The sequence below is a fragment of the Monodelphis domestica genome, chromosome 2 (assembly GCF_027887165.1).
Source record: "Monodelphis domestica isolate mMonDom1 chromosome 2, mMonDom1.pri, whole genome shotgun sequence".
Lineage (NCBI taxonomy): Eukaryota > Metazoa > Chordata > Mammalia > Didelphimorphia > Didelphidae > Monodelphis > Monodelphis domestica.
Window position 1 is genome coordinate 61981897 of NC_077228.1, and position 17629 is coordinate 61999525.

The following is a 17629-nucleotide window of genomic DNA, read 5'->3' on the forward strand; positions in this document are numbered from 1 at the left end:
TTTGATACTCATCTACTACTTTTTCCCCAATTCTAAATCACTACAATGTCTCTAAATTGTTCTATGAACCCACATTAGAGGTTATTCAGCATCCCTATCTTTCAATACTTCAACCATAAACCTCTGATAAATGAGATGGTTGTACTAAACAATCTTTAAAGTCTTTTAGCTACAAATCCCCAATTCTAGCATAAAATACTTTCCTCTACTCAAAAGACTATGGTCTGCAGTACCCTCTGGTGGCCAATAAGAATGTATTGCTTCAGGTTTTGATGGTCTTTATATTTAATTAAAAGAAAAGCAAGCACCTGCTGGTTCACTTTACTTTTATGAGAAAAATGAAAACTTAACTGAGTTCCAAAAGGCTTTTTAATATGGTAGATAGAGGGGACTGGAATAGATGTTTCCAAGGCAAAGCTAACAATAAATGAAAAGGAGAAAACCAGCCTGGTCACCTTCATCCTAATTCATATCATAAGGTAACTTTACTATATAGGCAAGATTCCATAACGACATGCTGGACTCTGGCTTTTCCATAAATTTCAGGACATGATTAGCTTTTTGGCAACAAAGAAGAAAAGCATCCTGTACTTAATCAAAAGATCATCAGCCAAGCCTTGAAATAGTAATTTATCTTTTCTGGCTGTCAATGTGAGAGCCCAGTTCAAATGAAAGAAAAAAAGAGAAAGCCCAGAAGAAAGCAAAAATCAGTAGGAAAACTTTATATATGACAATAAATCAAACACACTTTTCATTAAAGAATAAGTTAATTTTAATTATTAGTTCTTTGAAAAAACAAGTTTATAAAGAAATTCTATGGAAAATATTTTTTAAAGCATTAGTTAGTTGAGCATGATGGATGCTATAAGTATAAGACATTTTTCACTTTGCAGTTTCAGAATTTAGCATTTAACTCCTAACATAACACACCCTTTGAAAACATACTTTAAGAGTATGAATACCTGAAATTATTTCTGTATATAGTAAATTAATAATTTTCCCCCCTTTAAGACATTTTTAAGGAAGCTAGCTAGTAGGCTTCAAAAAACCCCACTGCATCTGAAGAGCTTGCTAAATACTCTCAGATATTGTGTTTCCCCGAGTTACATAAATTTGCTAGAACCTCAAAAGCAATCAATTTACAATACAAATATTTGTTGAATAGCTATTATTCATTTTAAGGCAGAATTCAAGGTAAGACAAATCTATAAGGACTTGATCTTAATGAAATTCTAAAAGGACCTTATATGGTGTTTATAAGATTTCATCCTTATTTCATTCTCTTGATTATGGCTTAAACAACTTAGTAATAAAGCATTTTAAAAATCAATCAAGGGACAACCGGGTGGCTCAGTGGATTGAGAGTCAGGCCTAGAGACAGGAGGTCCTAGGTTCAAATCTGGCCTCAGCCACTTCCTAGTTGTGTGACCCTGGGCAAATCACTTAACCCCCATTGCCCAGCCCTTACCACTCTTCTGCCTTGGAGCCAATACACAGTATTGACTCCAAGATGGAAGGTAAGGGTTAAAAAAAAAAAGCAGTCAATAACAGAGCTAGGAAGAGATCCCAAGTATTGTGTTACTACTTGCACACACTTTCAAATAAATGAAAATGATTATTGGAGATTGAAGAAATATTTTAGTCTGTGACATTTATGAAGAAAATGAAAATGATCTTAAAACAATAATCAATTTTGTACAACTCAAATAGGAGATGGGAACTGGCCCTGTGATTTTAATTGTTGTAGGGAACTCCTAGACAAGGAAATTTCGCCGACCAAGACTTCTTCTAAAGAAGTCTGAATGAAGTTTGCTAAAAGTAAAAAAAGCATAAACAGCAAACTTCATATGCCTACTTGATTCTATATTATTGTCACAGCAATTTCTTCATGGTCCAACTTTGTTCCTGTAAAACAAGAACCCTCCCCACCAACAATCACCATACATAAGCTGATTAGCTGTTTGAAACTCCGTTTGAGTTTAGTTTTCCTGTTTGGCAAGATTCAGGCACATTCAGTGTATGGGCAAATTAACCCCTTTTCATCCTATTCAGATAAAACTATCAGAGGCCTTAATAGGTAGTGAGTGAATAGTAGAGGTTTAGTGGGCAAAGAGATTTTCAAGAATAAAGGACACATGCTGAAATAGCTTTCAATCTCCAAGGACAATTTAATTGTGCAACTTTCATTTCTAGGAAAACTAAAAGGAAACCGATACTCAATGGAACCAGGATTCATTAATGACATTATTTCATTAAAAAAACAAACTTGCTCAAATTCCAAAATATCATAAAAAATATTTAAATCTAAAAATTCTCCCAGCAAGCTTCTGACCTAAATATTAAGTATGTAAAAATAAGTTGTTTTTTTTTTCCTTTCTTTTACAAAATCACACCCGGAATTTTAAGCAGATTCTCTAGGTATTCCAAAGTGGCTCAAGCATCTTGATGGAACTGATCATATTCCTCTTTACCTGGGGAAGGGAGAAAATAATTTTTTACTCAACCGAGTTTAAAAATACAACATGTATTTTAAAATAATTTATTCTAGGCCAGAAACAGAGTACTTTCAAATCAAAGTATTAGAATTCTACTTAAGTTCATCTTATCTATGAAACAATATTGTTTTTGTTATTATTAGTTGAAAAGATAATGTCCCACCTGGTGGGCTGCTCTGGTTACCTTGATTCAATAAGCAACTCCTTTCAAAGTTGGGTGAAAATAATGGTTAGATTACTAGTTAACATGAATATGGTCGTGAATAGGTGATAATCAAGGAACAGGAAGACATAAAAAGAATAGTTTATTAAACTATCAATAACAACTCAGTAACAATGAAGCAGATAATACAAGTATTATTCCCATTTCACAGATTTGGAATCATAATAAGTGGCAGATGGCCCTAATACCCCACATCCTTCTAACTATAAATCTAATGTTTTTTTCTCCTACTCTACCAAGTTTCCCTAAAACTCCAGGTCTTTCTTTCTATATACATATGCCTCTCTACTTCTCTCTCTATAGCTGTTTCCCTTTTCCTTTATTTCTCCCTCCTTTTTTACTTTAATCATGTTATAACTAAAATATTTGAAATTATTGAATTTATTAGAAAAAAATATAGAAGCTTAGGGGAAAACCAGGTGGCTCAGTGGATAGAGAGCCAAGCCTGGAGACAGGAGGTCTTGGGTTCAAATGTGAACTCAGACGCTTCTTAGCGTTCAGACTCTGGGCAAGTCAGTTACCCCAATTGCCTACTCTGAACTGATCTTTCATCTTGGAAATGATACTTATTATCAATTCTAAGACAGAAGGTAAGGGTTTAAAAATATCATTATATATATAATAATCTTGTTTTAGATTAAAACATCTAAACATTTTGTTTCTCCTTGTCACTCAGAAATTTTGCCTGCTTTTACTTTTCTGTTGGTCAGTGGCCTACAATATTAGGTTCCTTAAAAAAAAAAAACAACCCACTCACCTTCCATCTTAGAATTAACACTGTGTACTGGTTTCAAGGCAGAAGAGTGGTTAGGGCTAGACAATAGGGGTTTAGCGACCTGCCCAGTCACACAGCTAGGAAATGTCTCAGGCCAGATTTGAACCCAGGATCTCCATCTCTGAATCCACCTAGCTGCCCCTAATAATAGGGTCTTTATCCCTGTTCACTCGAGGGGAAAAAAAAATGAGGCCTATAAGCAAACTTCCTCATGCTGACCTTGTAATGGTAAAAAACCATGGGTTTTTTCTTCTGTCTTTGAATGGTTTTCCTTGGGAACTTAGCATATACTACCCGAAGGGTTAGCAAAGAAACATTCTGGTCAATAAAATTCAAGATGCTATGAAATGAGTTGATGAAAAGCTCCAGCTTTTCCCTTTCTCATGCCCCCTTATTCAAAGTTTCCCAGTCCTGTTGTCCTTTCCTGTCACCCTGATGCTGCCTCACAAAGACCGGCAGCTCCTTCCTGGACTGCCTGGTCTCCTTACACTCAAGGACACCTCCCAAAACAAAAATAAAGCCTCACTTACTTGGCTTTTCAGCCCTGCCCAGCCTGGCCTGCACTTCCTCAAATGTGACAGTCCACTTCCCAACTCTGCCTTTTCTGATGTGTCTCGCATCGTTCCTCATCGTCACCTTCTGGAATCCTTCAGGCTCAGCTAAAGTCCCCCCTTCTGCAAAGAAGCTTTTCCTAGTCCTCTCTAGTCTATTTGATTAACTCTAATTTATCCTTTATCTATGTCATGTGTAGAGCTATTTGCAGGTTGTTTTCTCTTTAGCCTGGGAAGTCTTTGAAAACAAGAACAATTTTTGGACTTTCTTTGTGGCACCAGTGCCTCAAACATGGTAGGTACTTAAGAAATGCTTGCTGATTTAACTTAATACTTGAATATTCTTCTTTTCACCCTAGTTAAGTATTAGCCTTGATGAATGATATGTATGGTGATTATTACAGAGTAAACTTTTCTTAAAGTATCACAACTAATCAAAATTAAATTCTAGTTTAAGAAGCTTTTTACCATTTCGAAAAATAATGCACTTTTAAAGACAAATACTTATGCTTGGGAAAAAGGGAAAAAGATGTGTGATGTGATTTAGTTGCTGTAGTTTTCAAAGAAATTCATTTTTTTCTCTTTGCAATTTTAGAATTTCGCATTTAACTTCTAATATGTAATACTCACTTTGAAAGGACACCTGAAGAGACTACTAAAATTATTTCTGTATAAAGTAAATAATTCTCCCCTCAAAAGAAATTGTTCACCAACCAATTTCCTGATTAACATTCCTTTACAAAAATGTTTGTTCTCTTTTCCTACATCACAATGATGAGTCCAGGATTAAATTAATTTTAAGTTTTTAAGTTTTCTTTCTACCATGCTGGCCCAAATCTTAATCCCTATGCTCCTTTTTTTTTTGTCCAAGAATTGAGTTGATTTATATTCCACTTGAATTATTTTGCAAATGAAACAATTCTATAATGTGTAGAGACGGTGTGGTGTTGTGGAGAGAGCCTGGGACTTGGAGCCAAGAGACCTGGGTTTAAGTTCTGGTTCTAGTTTTCATTAATCCTGTAACTACAGGCACATGCCAACCTCTCAGCCTGTTTCCTCATCATCATTTATTATGAGAATAACAACATTTATACTCTGTACCTTAAAGGACTATTATGAGTCTCAAATGAGAAGTGTATAAGGTATTTTGTAAGACTGTACTGTGTTCCATGTTTATTTTTGTTATTAGGACAGTATAAAGTACAATTCAATATAAAAAATGTTGTAAATGGCAGCAGCTACTCAAAATTCAAGTCATTTAAATTCAAACGCTTATTAAATGCCTACTCTGTGTAAAGCATTGTGCTGACTGCTAGTGACACAAAGATGAAAACAAAATAGTTCCTGCCCTCAAGGAGCTTCCTGTTTTACTGAAAGATAAAACAGGTACCTAACTTAAATAAATACCAACTAGGTAATTTTAAGAAAGTGTTAATCCCTGAAGAAATCAGGAAATAGCTTCAGAAGATGGCCACAGAGCTGTGAGAGAATCATTGGTATTCCCGATTTCCCCCTTTCCTTCAACAGTAACTCTTCCCTAAATTCCATGGAATCTAATCATAACCCCTAGTGCCTGTTCCTCTGCCAAAATGTGTTCTCCCCTTTCCCTGGACCCTCTCTCCTCATTCAATTTTTTGCCATGGTTCTTTTTATTCTGTAGTTCTTCTTCAATTTGACCCAATATCCCGATTTCCTGATATACTAGCCTACTGACTCAGTCTAGTGACCTAAAACTTTAGGAATATTCCTATAGGTTTAATAGATTAGACAGTTCTTAATTAAGATATTAGCTCATTGACTAGAAGAGCCAGATTGAGTAGATCAATAATAAGCACTTCCCTTTTTTCTCCTTTGGTGATTATGATACACTTAGGGGAAGGAGGGAAGGGAATTTTTTTTTTAAACCTGTACCTTCCATCTTAGAATCAATACTGTGTACTGGTTCCAAGGCAGAAGAGCAGCAAGGGCTGGGCAATGGGGGTTAAGTGACTTATCCAGGGTCACAGCTAGGAAGTATCTGAGGTCACACTTTAACCCGGGTCCTCCCATCTCTGGGCCTGGCTCTCAATCCACTGAGCCCTTTCTTTACCTGCTCTGAGAATGGAATATTTGAGACCTTCTTCTGTAATAAAATTCAACACAGGCTTTCAACTTTAAGCAATTCCGGGAGCTCAGGCAACAAGTGCATAGCTACTAGAAACAGTAAATTAGCAGAAAGAAGGTAGGTACTTACTAAGGTTTGGCTTTATAATATTCTTCAGGTGTCACTGTTTTGGCTCCACCAAAGTAGTCTATGACCCAGATGTTGGTTATAGCCAATTTGGCAAAGAACCAGTTATGATCTGAAGGCCATGATTCCATTTCAGGGTGACGACTGAATAATGACTTTTTTGCAAAGGCTGTTTCTGTATCATTCACCTAAAAATTATCAAAGAAGATTGTAATATTTTTCTCTGTTGGAAATAAAAATCCTTACCTCTTAATACTTTACTCTGATATATTAAGAATATATAGTTCTAAAAATCTACAGTGATTCAGTTATAAATCTTGATTTTTGGAGCCAAAGGAATAAGAAATAAGATAAGGGAAGTTTTAAAATGATAATTCAGTTTTTAAAATATTAAAGTTATTTGTAGGCCATTATGACAGCCATAAAGAAAAAGGAAAACACTATTAGAACTGATTATCTCCCTGGAGGATGGGAGGTATTATTGAGCATACTTAAGACAATTTGTACTAATTGCAATGGTTTTAATTTATGATAGCTTCTCTATCTTTAAAATTCTTAATACAAATATGCATGTTTAATTTATTACATACATTACTGACAGACATTAACTGTAGAAAGGGCATTTGAAGGAGGGATACCAAAACCCCCAAACTAATATACATTTGGAGGCAAATACTTAAAATGTTTAAGCAAAATTCAATAACAAAACACTTATTAAAAGTGTAGAATTGGCCCGAACAATATTTAGAATCTAATTTCCCTCTGCTATTTTTGCCATTTTCTCCTTTTCCACTAGTGATTCCCAACTACTCTTCAAATAAAGATTGCCCCAACTAAAACCACTAGATCTTTTCCCCAGGAACCCATCTGTGTGTTGCTTCCAGCCTGCAGTGGCAAAGCTGGCGTTTGTGACAGCTCATGTAATTTTAAGATAAATGCTGGTGACCTTTTACCTACATTTTTTGTCTCTTCATTTCCACCTGGCCATCATTCACTATTTCTCAAATTCAGTCCCAGTAATGTTGCATCTATATTGTGCTGCCTACCAAGGATACTTTTCTTCTACAGCCTAAATCACAAATCAATATAATTAAGTTCACTAAGTTCTTATTTACGTGAATAAAAAAATGAAGTCACATTCCTTTAAATCTATCTTTCTTTTTATAGCATAATGACTTACCTTAGTGATTGTTCCTGATAGCATTATGTGAGCACAAAGAGGACTCTGAGGATCAAATCCTTCTTTCTTGCAAAAATCAGTCTGTGCCAAAGTCAATGTCAAAGAGGCATTGGGATTCACCTGCAGAATGACAAGGAAGACTCTGAAATCTTTCTGTTAAGTGGCATCTGGAAAAGGAATACATTTCACCGATGACATGCAACCTCCAATACTATCACAGATTTTTAATAGTCACTTCTTTCACTTTCTTGCTTTAAGTAATCACCAGTAGAGACAACATCTTCTGCTCGTGGCAGGCATGCTTAAGACCAGCCAGAGATCTCTGAAAAAACATGGAGAATGGTAGAGGTGCTACAAGGCTGGAGGACAAATGTCCCAATTTTCAAAAACAGAAAAAGGATAGATTCTGAGAAGGCAATAATTATTAAAAGACAGCCTACACCTTTATCAAGACCAGTTCGTGCCAGAACAACCCCATTCTCTTTTTTCTGGCCCAGTATCTACCCTTGTCGATCAGGGAATACTATATAGTATACTTAGATTTTATTATAAGGGTTGAAGAGATGGGCTGGATGACAGCATATAATAAGCAAAAGGAGGAAAGCACAGTAGGCTTGGAAATGAATGAATGACTGTACCAAAGAGTAATGGGTCAACATTTAACTTAAGAGACGTCTAATGGAAGAGGAATCTATCCCTGGGTCTGTGCTTTTTACTTTTTTTTTTTAACCCTACCTTCTGTCTTAGAATGGATACTAAGTATTAGTTCTAGGGCAGAAGAGCAGTAAGGGCTAGGCCATTGGAGTTAAGCGATTTGCCCAGGATCACAAGGCCAATTTGAACCCAGAACTTCCCATCTCTGGGCCTGGCTCGGAATCTACCCGGTCCCCTACTTTTTTTTAACATTCTAATCCATTAGCTGAGTGAAGTCATAGATTGATAGGCCATCAAATCTGCAGGCTGCCTGAAGAGAAAAGAGTTGGATGCTAGAATCTGGATCCAAAAAGAACGTGACATGCTAGTCAATGGGTTAAGAAGAGTAAGATAATATTTAACAAATAAATGTCAAGAATTAAAACACGGGTTCACAAATGCCAGCTTTGCCACAACAGGCTGGAAGCAACACACAGATGGGTTCCTGGGGAAAAGATCTAGTGGTTTTAGTTGGCTCAGACTTACTCTGCTCCAACATGACAAGGAAGCCCAAACCTCTGATGCCACTACCCTAGAGTCTAGAAGGAGAAGTGATTAATTTACTGTTGGAGGGCTCACTGATTCAATTGCTCAGAGGCCATCTAGTACAACCTCATTTTATAGGTGAACAAACTCGGTACAGCAAGATGAAATCACCTGCCCACTATCAGGTAGCTTCCAGAGAACAGAACCAGCATTGGAACTCAGATCTCCAACTCCTAAGCTCTTCCATTACCCCAAACAGCTTCACTGTAATACAGGCAGATAGGGAGACATAGCCTCAGATGCTGACCTCACAGTGCTCAGAAGAGGCCACATACCAACTTAGAAAACCACAGATCAGCATTCTCTATGTTGTGTTGTATTTTCACTTATGGCATTAACCATTTCCCAAGGACATCCTCCTCTAGTGAGCTGGCTGCTTCTGCACTGGCCACTCTCCAACAGCTTTTGAGCTTCATGGGTGCAGGGAGTTTCCTCATCCAAGCAGTCACAGGTTCAAATTCTATCTTTTCAGGTTTCAGTCTAGGAAACCTCATACAAATCACTTAACTCCTCAAGGCTTCATTATCCACATATATAAAATGAAGAAGCTAAATCATTTCTAAAGTCCCTTTTCATTTTCATAGCTGCGCTCTTTGTGGTGGCCAAAAATTGGAAAATGAGGGGATGCCCTTCAATTGGGGAATGGCTGAGCAAATTGTGGTATCTGTTGGTGATGGAATACTATTGTGCTCGAAGGAATAATAAAGTAGAGGAATTCCATGTGAACCGGAACAACCTCCAGGAAGTGATGCAGAGCGAAAGGAGCAGAACCAGGAGAACATTGTACACAGAGACTGACACACTGTGCTACAATCAAAGGTAATGGACTCCTCCACTAGGGACAATGCAATGTCCCTGAACAACCTGCAGGGATCTAAAAAACACTATCCACAAGCAGAAGATAAACTGTGGGAGTAAAAACACCGATGAAAAGCAACTGCTTGACTACAGGGGTGGAGGGGATATGACTGAGGAGAGACTCTAAATGAACACTCTAGAGCAAATACCAACAACATGGAAATGGGTTTGAATCAAGAACACATGTGATACCCAATGGAGCTTGTGGGCTATGGGAGAGGTGGTGGGAGGGGGGAGGGAAGAAGAGAAAATGATCTTTGTTTCCAATGAATAGTGTTTGGAAATGACCAAATAAAAATAAAAAAAATTTTAAATTTAAAAAAATTTTTAAAAAGTCCCTTTTCACTCTTAAATTCTTTGTGCCTATACGTAGGATACTCAGGTAAATAAAATAAGCTTCCATTAATTTTAATTTATGTAGAGTCTCTGATAAGAAATAAAATTATAAAACTTATAAATTGTAAAAACTTGTAAGATTGTAATTGCTTGTAAAATTCCTGCCTTACTGAAATCAATGAAATAAATTTCATTAAGAGGTAATAATTACAATAGAATTAAACAAGTTTTGCAACTAGGTCTATAAAGAATAATAATTACAATACAATTAAGTTTTTTCAAGTGCTCTTCCCTGTTTATGAGCCTAATTTTAGTCTTTAATCAATCCACACGCAATTAAGCATTTGTTTGATATGCCTGGCAATGTGCAAAGTGGTAGGGATATAATGAAAAGCAGGAACAGTCTCTGCCCTTAAGGAACTTATTTATATTCTTTAGTCATAACACTCTCTCTCCAGGAGTTTGTGATATGAAACTCAGTGCAGTTGCCCAAGTAGCTAATTCTAAAATTCATTAGTCCAAAGTGGCTGAATCACCATGTACTGGGATAGCATAGGCAGACAGAACCCATAAAAAACTAAAAATGTTTATTCCTGTTGTATGATCCAGATAAGACCTGCTCTTCTGAAACTAAAGGGGTTTGTTGAGCAAGTCAAGGTCACAGTTCCTATCTATTGGGATATAAGACTAGTAAAATGTGCCACTGCTAGATAAAGTCACAGTTTGGGTCTCAGTTGGTGCTGGTTTTCTGTACTTTTTTTACATTAACTCCCAAGCCAGAGTGGAAACACCAAGAAAAAGCAACTGCCTGAATACAGAGGTTGAGGGGACATGACAGAGGATAGACTCTAAATGAACACTCTAATGCAAATACTATCAACAAAGCAATGGGTTCAAATCAAGAAAACATCTAATGCCCAGTGGACTTACGAGTTGGCTATGGGGGGTGGGGGGGGAGGAAAAGAAAATGATCTATGTCTTTAACGAATAATGCTTGGAAATGATCAAATAAAATATATTTAAAAAAAAAAAAACACCAACATTTAAAATTTCAAGAAAAACTTAAAGAAAAAAAAGCTTGCCCAAAAGAATAATTGTAAATCTTTGAAGAAATGATGTAATTAATGTAATTAATTAAACATAAATAAATAAAAATAAATAAATAAATAAAAAACAAAAACATTAACTCCCAAGCCAGGCCTGAGGCAGTCCTGGCACCCCCACCCAGCAGTTAATTCCCCCAGCCTCAGAAGGATCACCCACCCCACCCACTCTTGGGGCCAACATGTCACTCCGTAATCGGCCTGAGTCACAACTACCATGAAGGCTGACAAGTGAAGTGTTGTGATCCCACTTTTCTATTAAGCAAAAACTATTAAGAACCAGTTTTGAAGGTGCTGTCGAGAAAAAAAAAATTAAGATGTGGTGCCTGCCCTTAAGAAACTAAAAAATTAAAACAACTCTTCCATACATGTATATGATAAAGAAAAAAGAAAAAATAAAGAAAAGTCACCACACAGAGGAGCAGCTAGGGGGCTCAGTGGATAGAGCACCAGCCCTAGAACCAAGAGATCCTGGGTTCAAATGTAGCCTCAGATACTTCCTAACTGTGAGACCCTGGGCAAGTCACTTAAGCCCATTGCCTAGCCTTTATTGCTTGTCTGTCTTGTGAAAGACACCTAAGAAATGATTGACACCCTGTAAAGGGTTAAAAAGATTTTTAATTAAAAAGAGAATTGAGATGTAAATTGGGTCTTTTAGAATACGTGGAAGGTCTTATTTAGCAGATCATCACAAAGAGTTACCTTGTTTTTTATTTTTATGTAGTGTAGTTTTTGTTTTGTTTTGGGGGAGGGGAGACTGACTTGTGATTTCAGTGTTGTAAATTACCCAAATGGCAAGTTATCCACAATAGAGGGCGAGCCGGGACCTGGACTCAGACAAGTAGACCCGAATTCAAATCTTGCTTCAGGGAGCACCTGGGTGGATCTGTGGCTGGAAAGATAGGCCCCTGGGTTCATATCCGTACTCAGACACTTCCTAGCTGTGTGGCCCTGGACAAATCACTTAATCCCCACTACCTAGCCCAGTGGTTCTCAACCTTTCTAATGCCGTGACCCCGCAATACAGTTCCTCATGTTGTGGTGACCCCAAACCAAAAAATTATTTTGGTGGCTACTTCAAAACTCTAATTTTGCTACAGTTATGATTCGGAATGTTGGTGGTTTTTTGTTTTTTTTTTAATCTAGCTTCAGAAACTTACTAGCCGAGGGGCCCTGGCCAAGTCACTAACCCTCTTAGCCTCAGTTTCCTATACTGCAAAACGAGTGTCTAAATAACATCTAGCTTCCCAAAGCTGTTGTAAGTACCAAGTAACAGTTGAAAAGTGCTGTCTGAACAGTACCTTCCCTTCGAATCTCTCCCTTTCCTCCCTCGGGTCCTGAAAGAAGCCGCCCCTGGAGCTAGCCAGAGTCCCATGGGACTGGGATCCTCACTGCTGTCGGTGCTCTTTGCTCTGGGACCCTCACTCTGTCGGTGCTCTTTGCTCACTGCCTGCCCGGTAGGGTGGTTCGGGGGCCTCACCTGCAGATCCCCCACCGACAGCTGCAACGGACTGAGGTAGAAGTACGGCACGCCGGTGCTGGCGTCCACGGGCCCGTCGCTGAGGGAGAAGATGTTGGCGAAAGGCCGCCCGCGCACCGCCGTCAACGTGGACTCGGTGGCCAGCGCACCCCAATCGCAGACGTGCGCTATGAACCGCGCCACGCGCGCCACATCCTCACGGGGTGGCAGTTCGAACGCCTTCGCAGGCCCAGGGGGCAGTAGGAGCAGCAGGAGCAGCAGTAGGGGCGAGGATGCCGTCGTCGGAGAGTGCATAGTGCCAGTGGTCAGACCGAAGCAAGTCTGGGACCAGCGGGTTAGCTATGTTACCTCCGGCAGAGGCCAAGCAACGGAGAAGCCCCGCCCCTGGGTTGGGCCAATTGGAGCCGAGCTTGGAGTGGGGCAGGGCCTGGATGCGCGCTTGCTGAGCACGTGATATGATGTTTACAGTCTTCCGCCGGCTCGAGACCACGCCTGGGGGGCGGGGTTGGGATTTCGGGTGTCGGTTTTTTCTTTTTAGGGATCTGCCCCCTTTGTCCAGTGTGTGACCCCAGGAGGCTGCCTTTCCAGGCATTCCCAGCTCCCACTTCCATTCCTGGCGTACAGTAGGCGCTAGATAAATCCTTCCAGCCTTGTTAACTCATGTTGGTAGCGGCGATCCCTTGGCTAACTGAAACTCCGTGCCCTCTTTGACTGGGGGTGAAGCAAATGGCTTCCGGGAATTAACTGGGTACGACAACCACACACAGTGGCACTGTGATAGACACAGGTAGCCTCAGAGCCTGGTCCTAACAGTGGCCCGTCTGGGGTAGCAGAGCGTTGGGAATCCAGGGCTTCACAACACACCCAAACCCCTTAATCTGGCGCATCCATGCGTTTATCTTTCCCAACCCTCCTAATTCCAGTGCCTTCCCTCAGTCTTAACATTTCCCAACTATCCTGTATAGAACTTGTTTTGCATATGATTGCCTGTGAGCTCCCTGAAGGCAGGGACTGTCCTTTGTCTCTTTGTATCCCCTGCGCTTAACACAGTGCGTAGAACTCAGTAGTCGCATAATAAATGTTGGTTGAATTGAAAAGTTTTATCTAATCAGGCTTTCTTAAAGCTTTCTGGGAGAACCGGTTGTGAACTCCCGGAACAGTCAGATAAATCTCTTGTATCCTTTGTAATGTTTATTTATTTTTAAACCCTTTCTTATTGTCTTAGAATAGATACATTATCTTCTCCTAGACAGTGAAGGGCTAGGCTTTTGGGTTTAAGTGATTTGCCCCGGGTCACTCAGGAAGTTTTGGAGGCCCTCACGGTAATGTTTTTAAATGCATAAAATAAAAAAGTTAAAAGTAAACCAAATACATTAAAATATAGATATTTTAAGGGGGGGGGGAGAGCTGTTCAGGGACCCCAAGTGAAGAACTCCTAATCTGAACCTTTTATATATGTTCAGTCTTGAGCTAAGACTTCTAAAAATTTATTATCCAGAGGGTAAAGCATTTTATTGGTTTCTTCTTAAATTACTGTATAAGTGATTCAAAGAGATCCTAGCGCTATCACTTAATAAGCAAGTAACTTTAGTCAGGCAAGTCCCATTGAACTACAGTGAAAAGCAATGGATTTGGAGTAATAGACCAAGAACTGAAAGGGACCCTAGGGCTTTTTTCTATGCTACTCCCACACCTCCATTTTATTGTTGAGGAAACTGAGACCCTAGGTGCTTGTCACATAATAGGTACTTTATAAATGTTTCTTGATTGACTTGACTCTTCTGAGTCCTATCCATACACCGATCAGCTGTGAAATTAATCTTCCTTTAAGAAGAACCATTTTGCATATATCTCCCCTATTATATGGACTCCAGTGGCTCTCTTATGTTTTTATGACAAATGGGCTCCTTATCCATTCGCATTTTGTAAAATATAGGTTTTTAAAATAAAATGAAAATTACATTCACAAACCAGTCAAGTGATTAATAAGCTGGCCTTTATTTTCTTCTGTTTCTTCTGGGTAAGTATGTTTTAAATTTTGAATAATTTTTAAAAATTATTCAGAGCTCTGACTTGAAAAAGTTATTCACTTTATATTTCTGAAATAGAATATGAATTTGAGGACCTTGCATTGATTTATTTTTTAAAATTCAGTTCTTTTTTTCAAAACTATGTCCAAACAACACAATAAGAAATTTTTTGTTATATAATAAATTTACTTTATTTTCATTTTTGACTAGGAAACATAACCACTTCTTCTTTTACCTCAAGTTACATTCAAGTACTTTAACACAAGGAAGCCAGCATGTTTTGCAATAATGTAGAGTTGCCCTATGTTCTACCCCTGTATTGTTGCACAATTTTGCAGACTTCCTTTTTTTTTTAAATAAAAAAAGTGGTTGTTTACCTTCTTATTAAAACTGGTTAATATTGTAACAATCTGGAATACTATGTAGTTCCTTGTGCACATTTCTTGACACAAATAACTGTCTATGAAGCATATCTAAATGTTATGGGGGTCTAGATGGGTACCCCTGGGGTTCGGGAAGGATACCTTTTGCAAGAATGCAAGACTTAGCTTAAAAACAAAAAGAGAAATTTATTAATTTAGGAAGTAATGTTGAGAATGGCTAGGAGGATAGCAAGGTGGGACAGCAAGATGGGGAGCAGTTCCTTGGGAGGACAGCATGAAAGGAAAGGCTGTTCACACCCCCAGGACATCACTTCTGGGGCTAGGATGCTACATCCTGGTGGGGATGTGACTTAGAGTGGTAAGCCCTCAGGCTTTTGGTGGGCTGAGGTGGTCATCTGTCTGGGGTCTGCCTGGAGGCATAAAGATTCATCTCTTTGTCCATCTTAAGTCTAGAGGACATTCAAAGGTAGATAGTCATCTAGGGACTCTAAGAGGGGTCATTGGGTGTTTCCAGGTTCAGAGTCGGGAGGATGGAAGGGAGCAAGGGAGTTTCCTTGATAATAGTTCGCCTGAGTTTCTGGGGTACACTGCCCATGTCATAAGGTCAAGATGGAATCTAGAAGCCCCAAACTAATGGCCTAGTGAGATCTGGAAACCCCAGGTTTTGACCTTGTCACATGAGAGTTCCTCCCAGAGAGAAAGTCCTATTTCACTGCCTCTTAGACTAACAATAGACTTTAAGATGTTAGGTATCTCTTTTGTCCCAATGGTCTCTTCCCCCTAAGGCCAAAGCCCTCTACCAAGGTGGCCCAGTCCTTGGCTGGATCTTTCCCTTTTTGTGTCCATTGTAAAACATCAGTCTAGCCGTTATTCCTGTCTGGAACTCCTCATTTTCATTTATTACCATTATAAAGTCAATCAACTGTCCTTCTTATCCTTAGCCCCCAAGTTTTACCTAGAAAGGTATTTAAACTCCCTAACTTTAATGGCTCCTCAGAGTCCTCATCTAATATGGTAGCATTCCCAGGGATAACAGATTTATACCCTGAAAAAGGTGTGCCACCAAACTCTGAGTAAAGAATTAAATATTGGACCTAGCCCTATCCTGATTAAAGATTTGTTTTTGTTTTGTTTTTTTAAACCCTTACCTTCCATCTTGGAGTCAATACTGTGTAGAGTGGTAAGGGCTAGGCAATGGAGGTCAAGTGACTTGCCCAGGGTCACACAGCTGGGAAGTGTCTGAGGCCAAATTTGAACCTAGGACTTCCCATCTCTAGGCCTGGCTCTCAATCCACTAAGCTACCCAGCTGCCCCCTGATTTGGTTTTTCTTGATAGTTGATAGTTCTGTGTTATTTACAAGTTAACACTAATGTTTAAAATCACAAATAGTCCAGGAGGACTGGATCTTTTTGTCCACTAAAGGACCTGTCTACTCTGGACCCACACACCACTCATTCCCTTGAGGGAGCCTAACAACCTAAGAGAAGATTTAGACTCCTTTCCTATACTCTGACTCTTTTTGCCTTCATTTTTGGCTCATCTATGATCTTCCTAAATAAGGGAGTATCACTGTATAATATGAATCAAGTATAGAACAGATATTTATTTGCCACATATATATGTGTATATATATATATATATATAAAGACATATTTAACATATGGCACTCACAAGCATCTTAAACAGGATTCAGTAACAATATACAATTATTCAAGGCAGTGAGGTGGCATAGTGAATAGTGCCAGACCTGGAGTCAGTCATTGAAGAGAATTCAAATTTGGACTCAGATATTTCTTAGCTGTGTGACCCTGGGCAAGTCACTTAACCCTATTTATCTTAGTTACCTCATCTATAAAATGAAATGGAAAAGGAAATGGTAAGTCACTCCAGTGTCTTTGCCAAGAAAACCCCAACTGGGGCCACAAAGAGTCAGACACAACTAGAAACACAATAACAGAATTCCCTGCATAATGTCTCCACATGTTCCATAGTCTATCCATGGCAATTCCTTTTAATTATCATGAGTCTCCCAGAAGCAAACATCCTAGCATTCTCCATTACATAGAAAAATTGTACCACTGGACTAAGCTGATAGGATATGAACGTGTGTAAACCCCCAAGACACTAATACAAATGCAGAATACAAATATATGAAATGACAATCCCTGCTCTCAGAGAGTATATTGCTTGAGTTTGTCACTGTCAACTAGAAAAAACACAGAACTATTAAATAGTCAAAAATCACTCTTCATTCAAGGGAAAAGGGGTTAGCGCTACTAATAGGACAACAGAGCTGCTTTCCAAGACTGCACAGAGTCAAGCCCTGGTCACCAGCTCCTGGGAGTGCCACCGACTCAGGGTGGACTCCAGGGAACAAAAGAACTTGGGGAACCTATATACCACTCTAGATGACCTGGGGGGTTTAGGATTAGAGGGACAGTTGATTGACTTTACAATGGTGAGAAAGGAAAATGAGGAGTTCCAGGCAGGAATAATAGTGAGGGGCTGATGCCCTACAAAGGACACAAAAGGGAAAGACTCAGCCCAGGCCTGGGTCACCTTGGTCATGGACCTTAGCCTAGGGGGAGAAACCATTGGGACAAAAGGGATGCTTAATATTGTATGGGATTAGCTGTTCCCACCCAAACTACCAGGAAGTTCACTGTCTGGTGAAGAGGGACCTTCCCTCAGGGGGAAACCTCTCCTGTGACAAGGTCAAAACCTGGGGTTTCTACCCTCAAACTA

At 39.1% G+C, this 17629-nt stretch overlaps 1 protein-coding gene across 1 annotated transcript; it reads right to left on the bottom strand.

Annotated features, from left to right (window-relative positions):
* Positions 1 to 748: 748 nt before the first annotated feature.
* CREG1 (cellular repressor of E1A stimulated genes 1) lies at positions 749 to 13196 on the bottom strand. Its single transcript, XM_001371447.4, has 4 exons — positions 12471 to 13196; positions 7455 to 7574; positions 6278 to 6462; positions 749 to 2471 (listed from the first exon to the last, which is right to left on the bottom strand). Coding segments are annotated over exons 1-4 (600 nt in total). The 5' UTR covers positions 12765 to 13196; the 3' UTR covers positions 749 to 2470.
* Between the last annotated feature and the right edge of the window lie 4433 nt (positions 13197 to 17629).

Bases quoted from the DNA above. Each gene is read 5' to 3' on its own strand.
- CREG1 (XM_001371447.4), bottom strand. From the start codon at position 12,764: ATGCACTCTCCGACGACGGCATCCTCGCCCCTACTGCTGCTCCTGCTG. The intron at 7,575-12,470 runs GTGAGGCCCCCG...GTCATTCTGCAG, and splicing joins TGTCGGTGGGGGATCTGCAG to GTGAATCCCAATGCCTCTTT. The intron at 6,463-7,454 runs GTAAGTCATTAT...GATAATTTTTAG, and splicing joins TATCAGGAACAATCACTAAG to GTGAATGATACAGAAACAGC.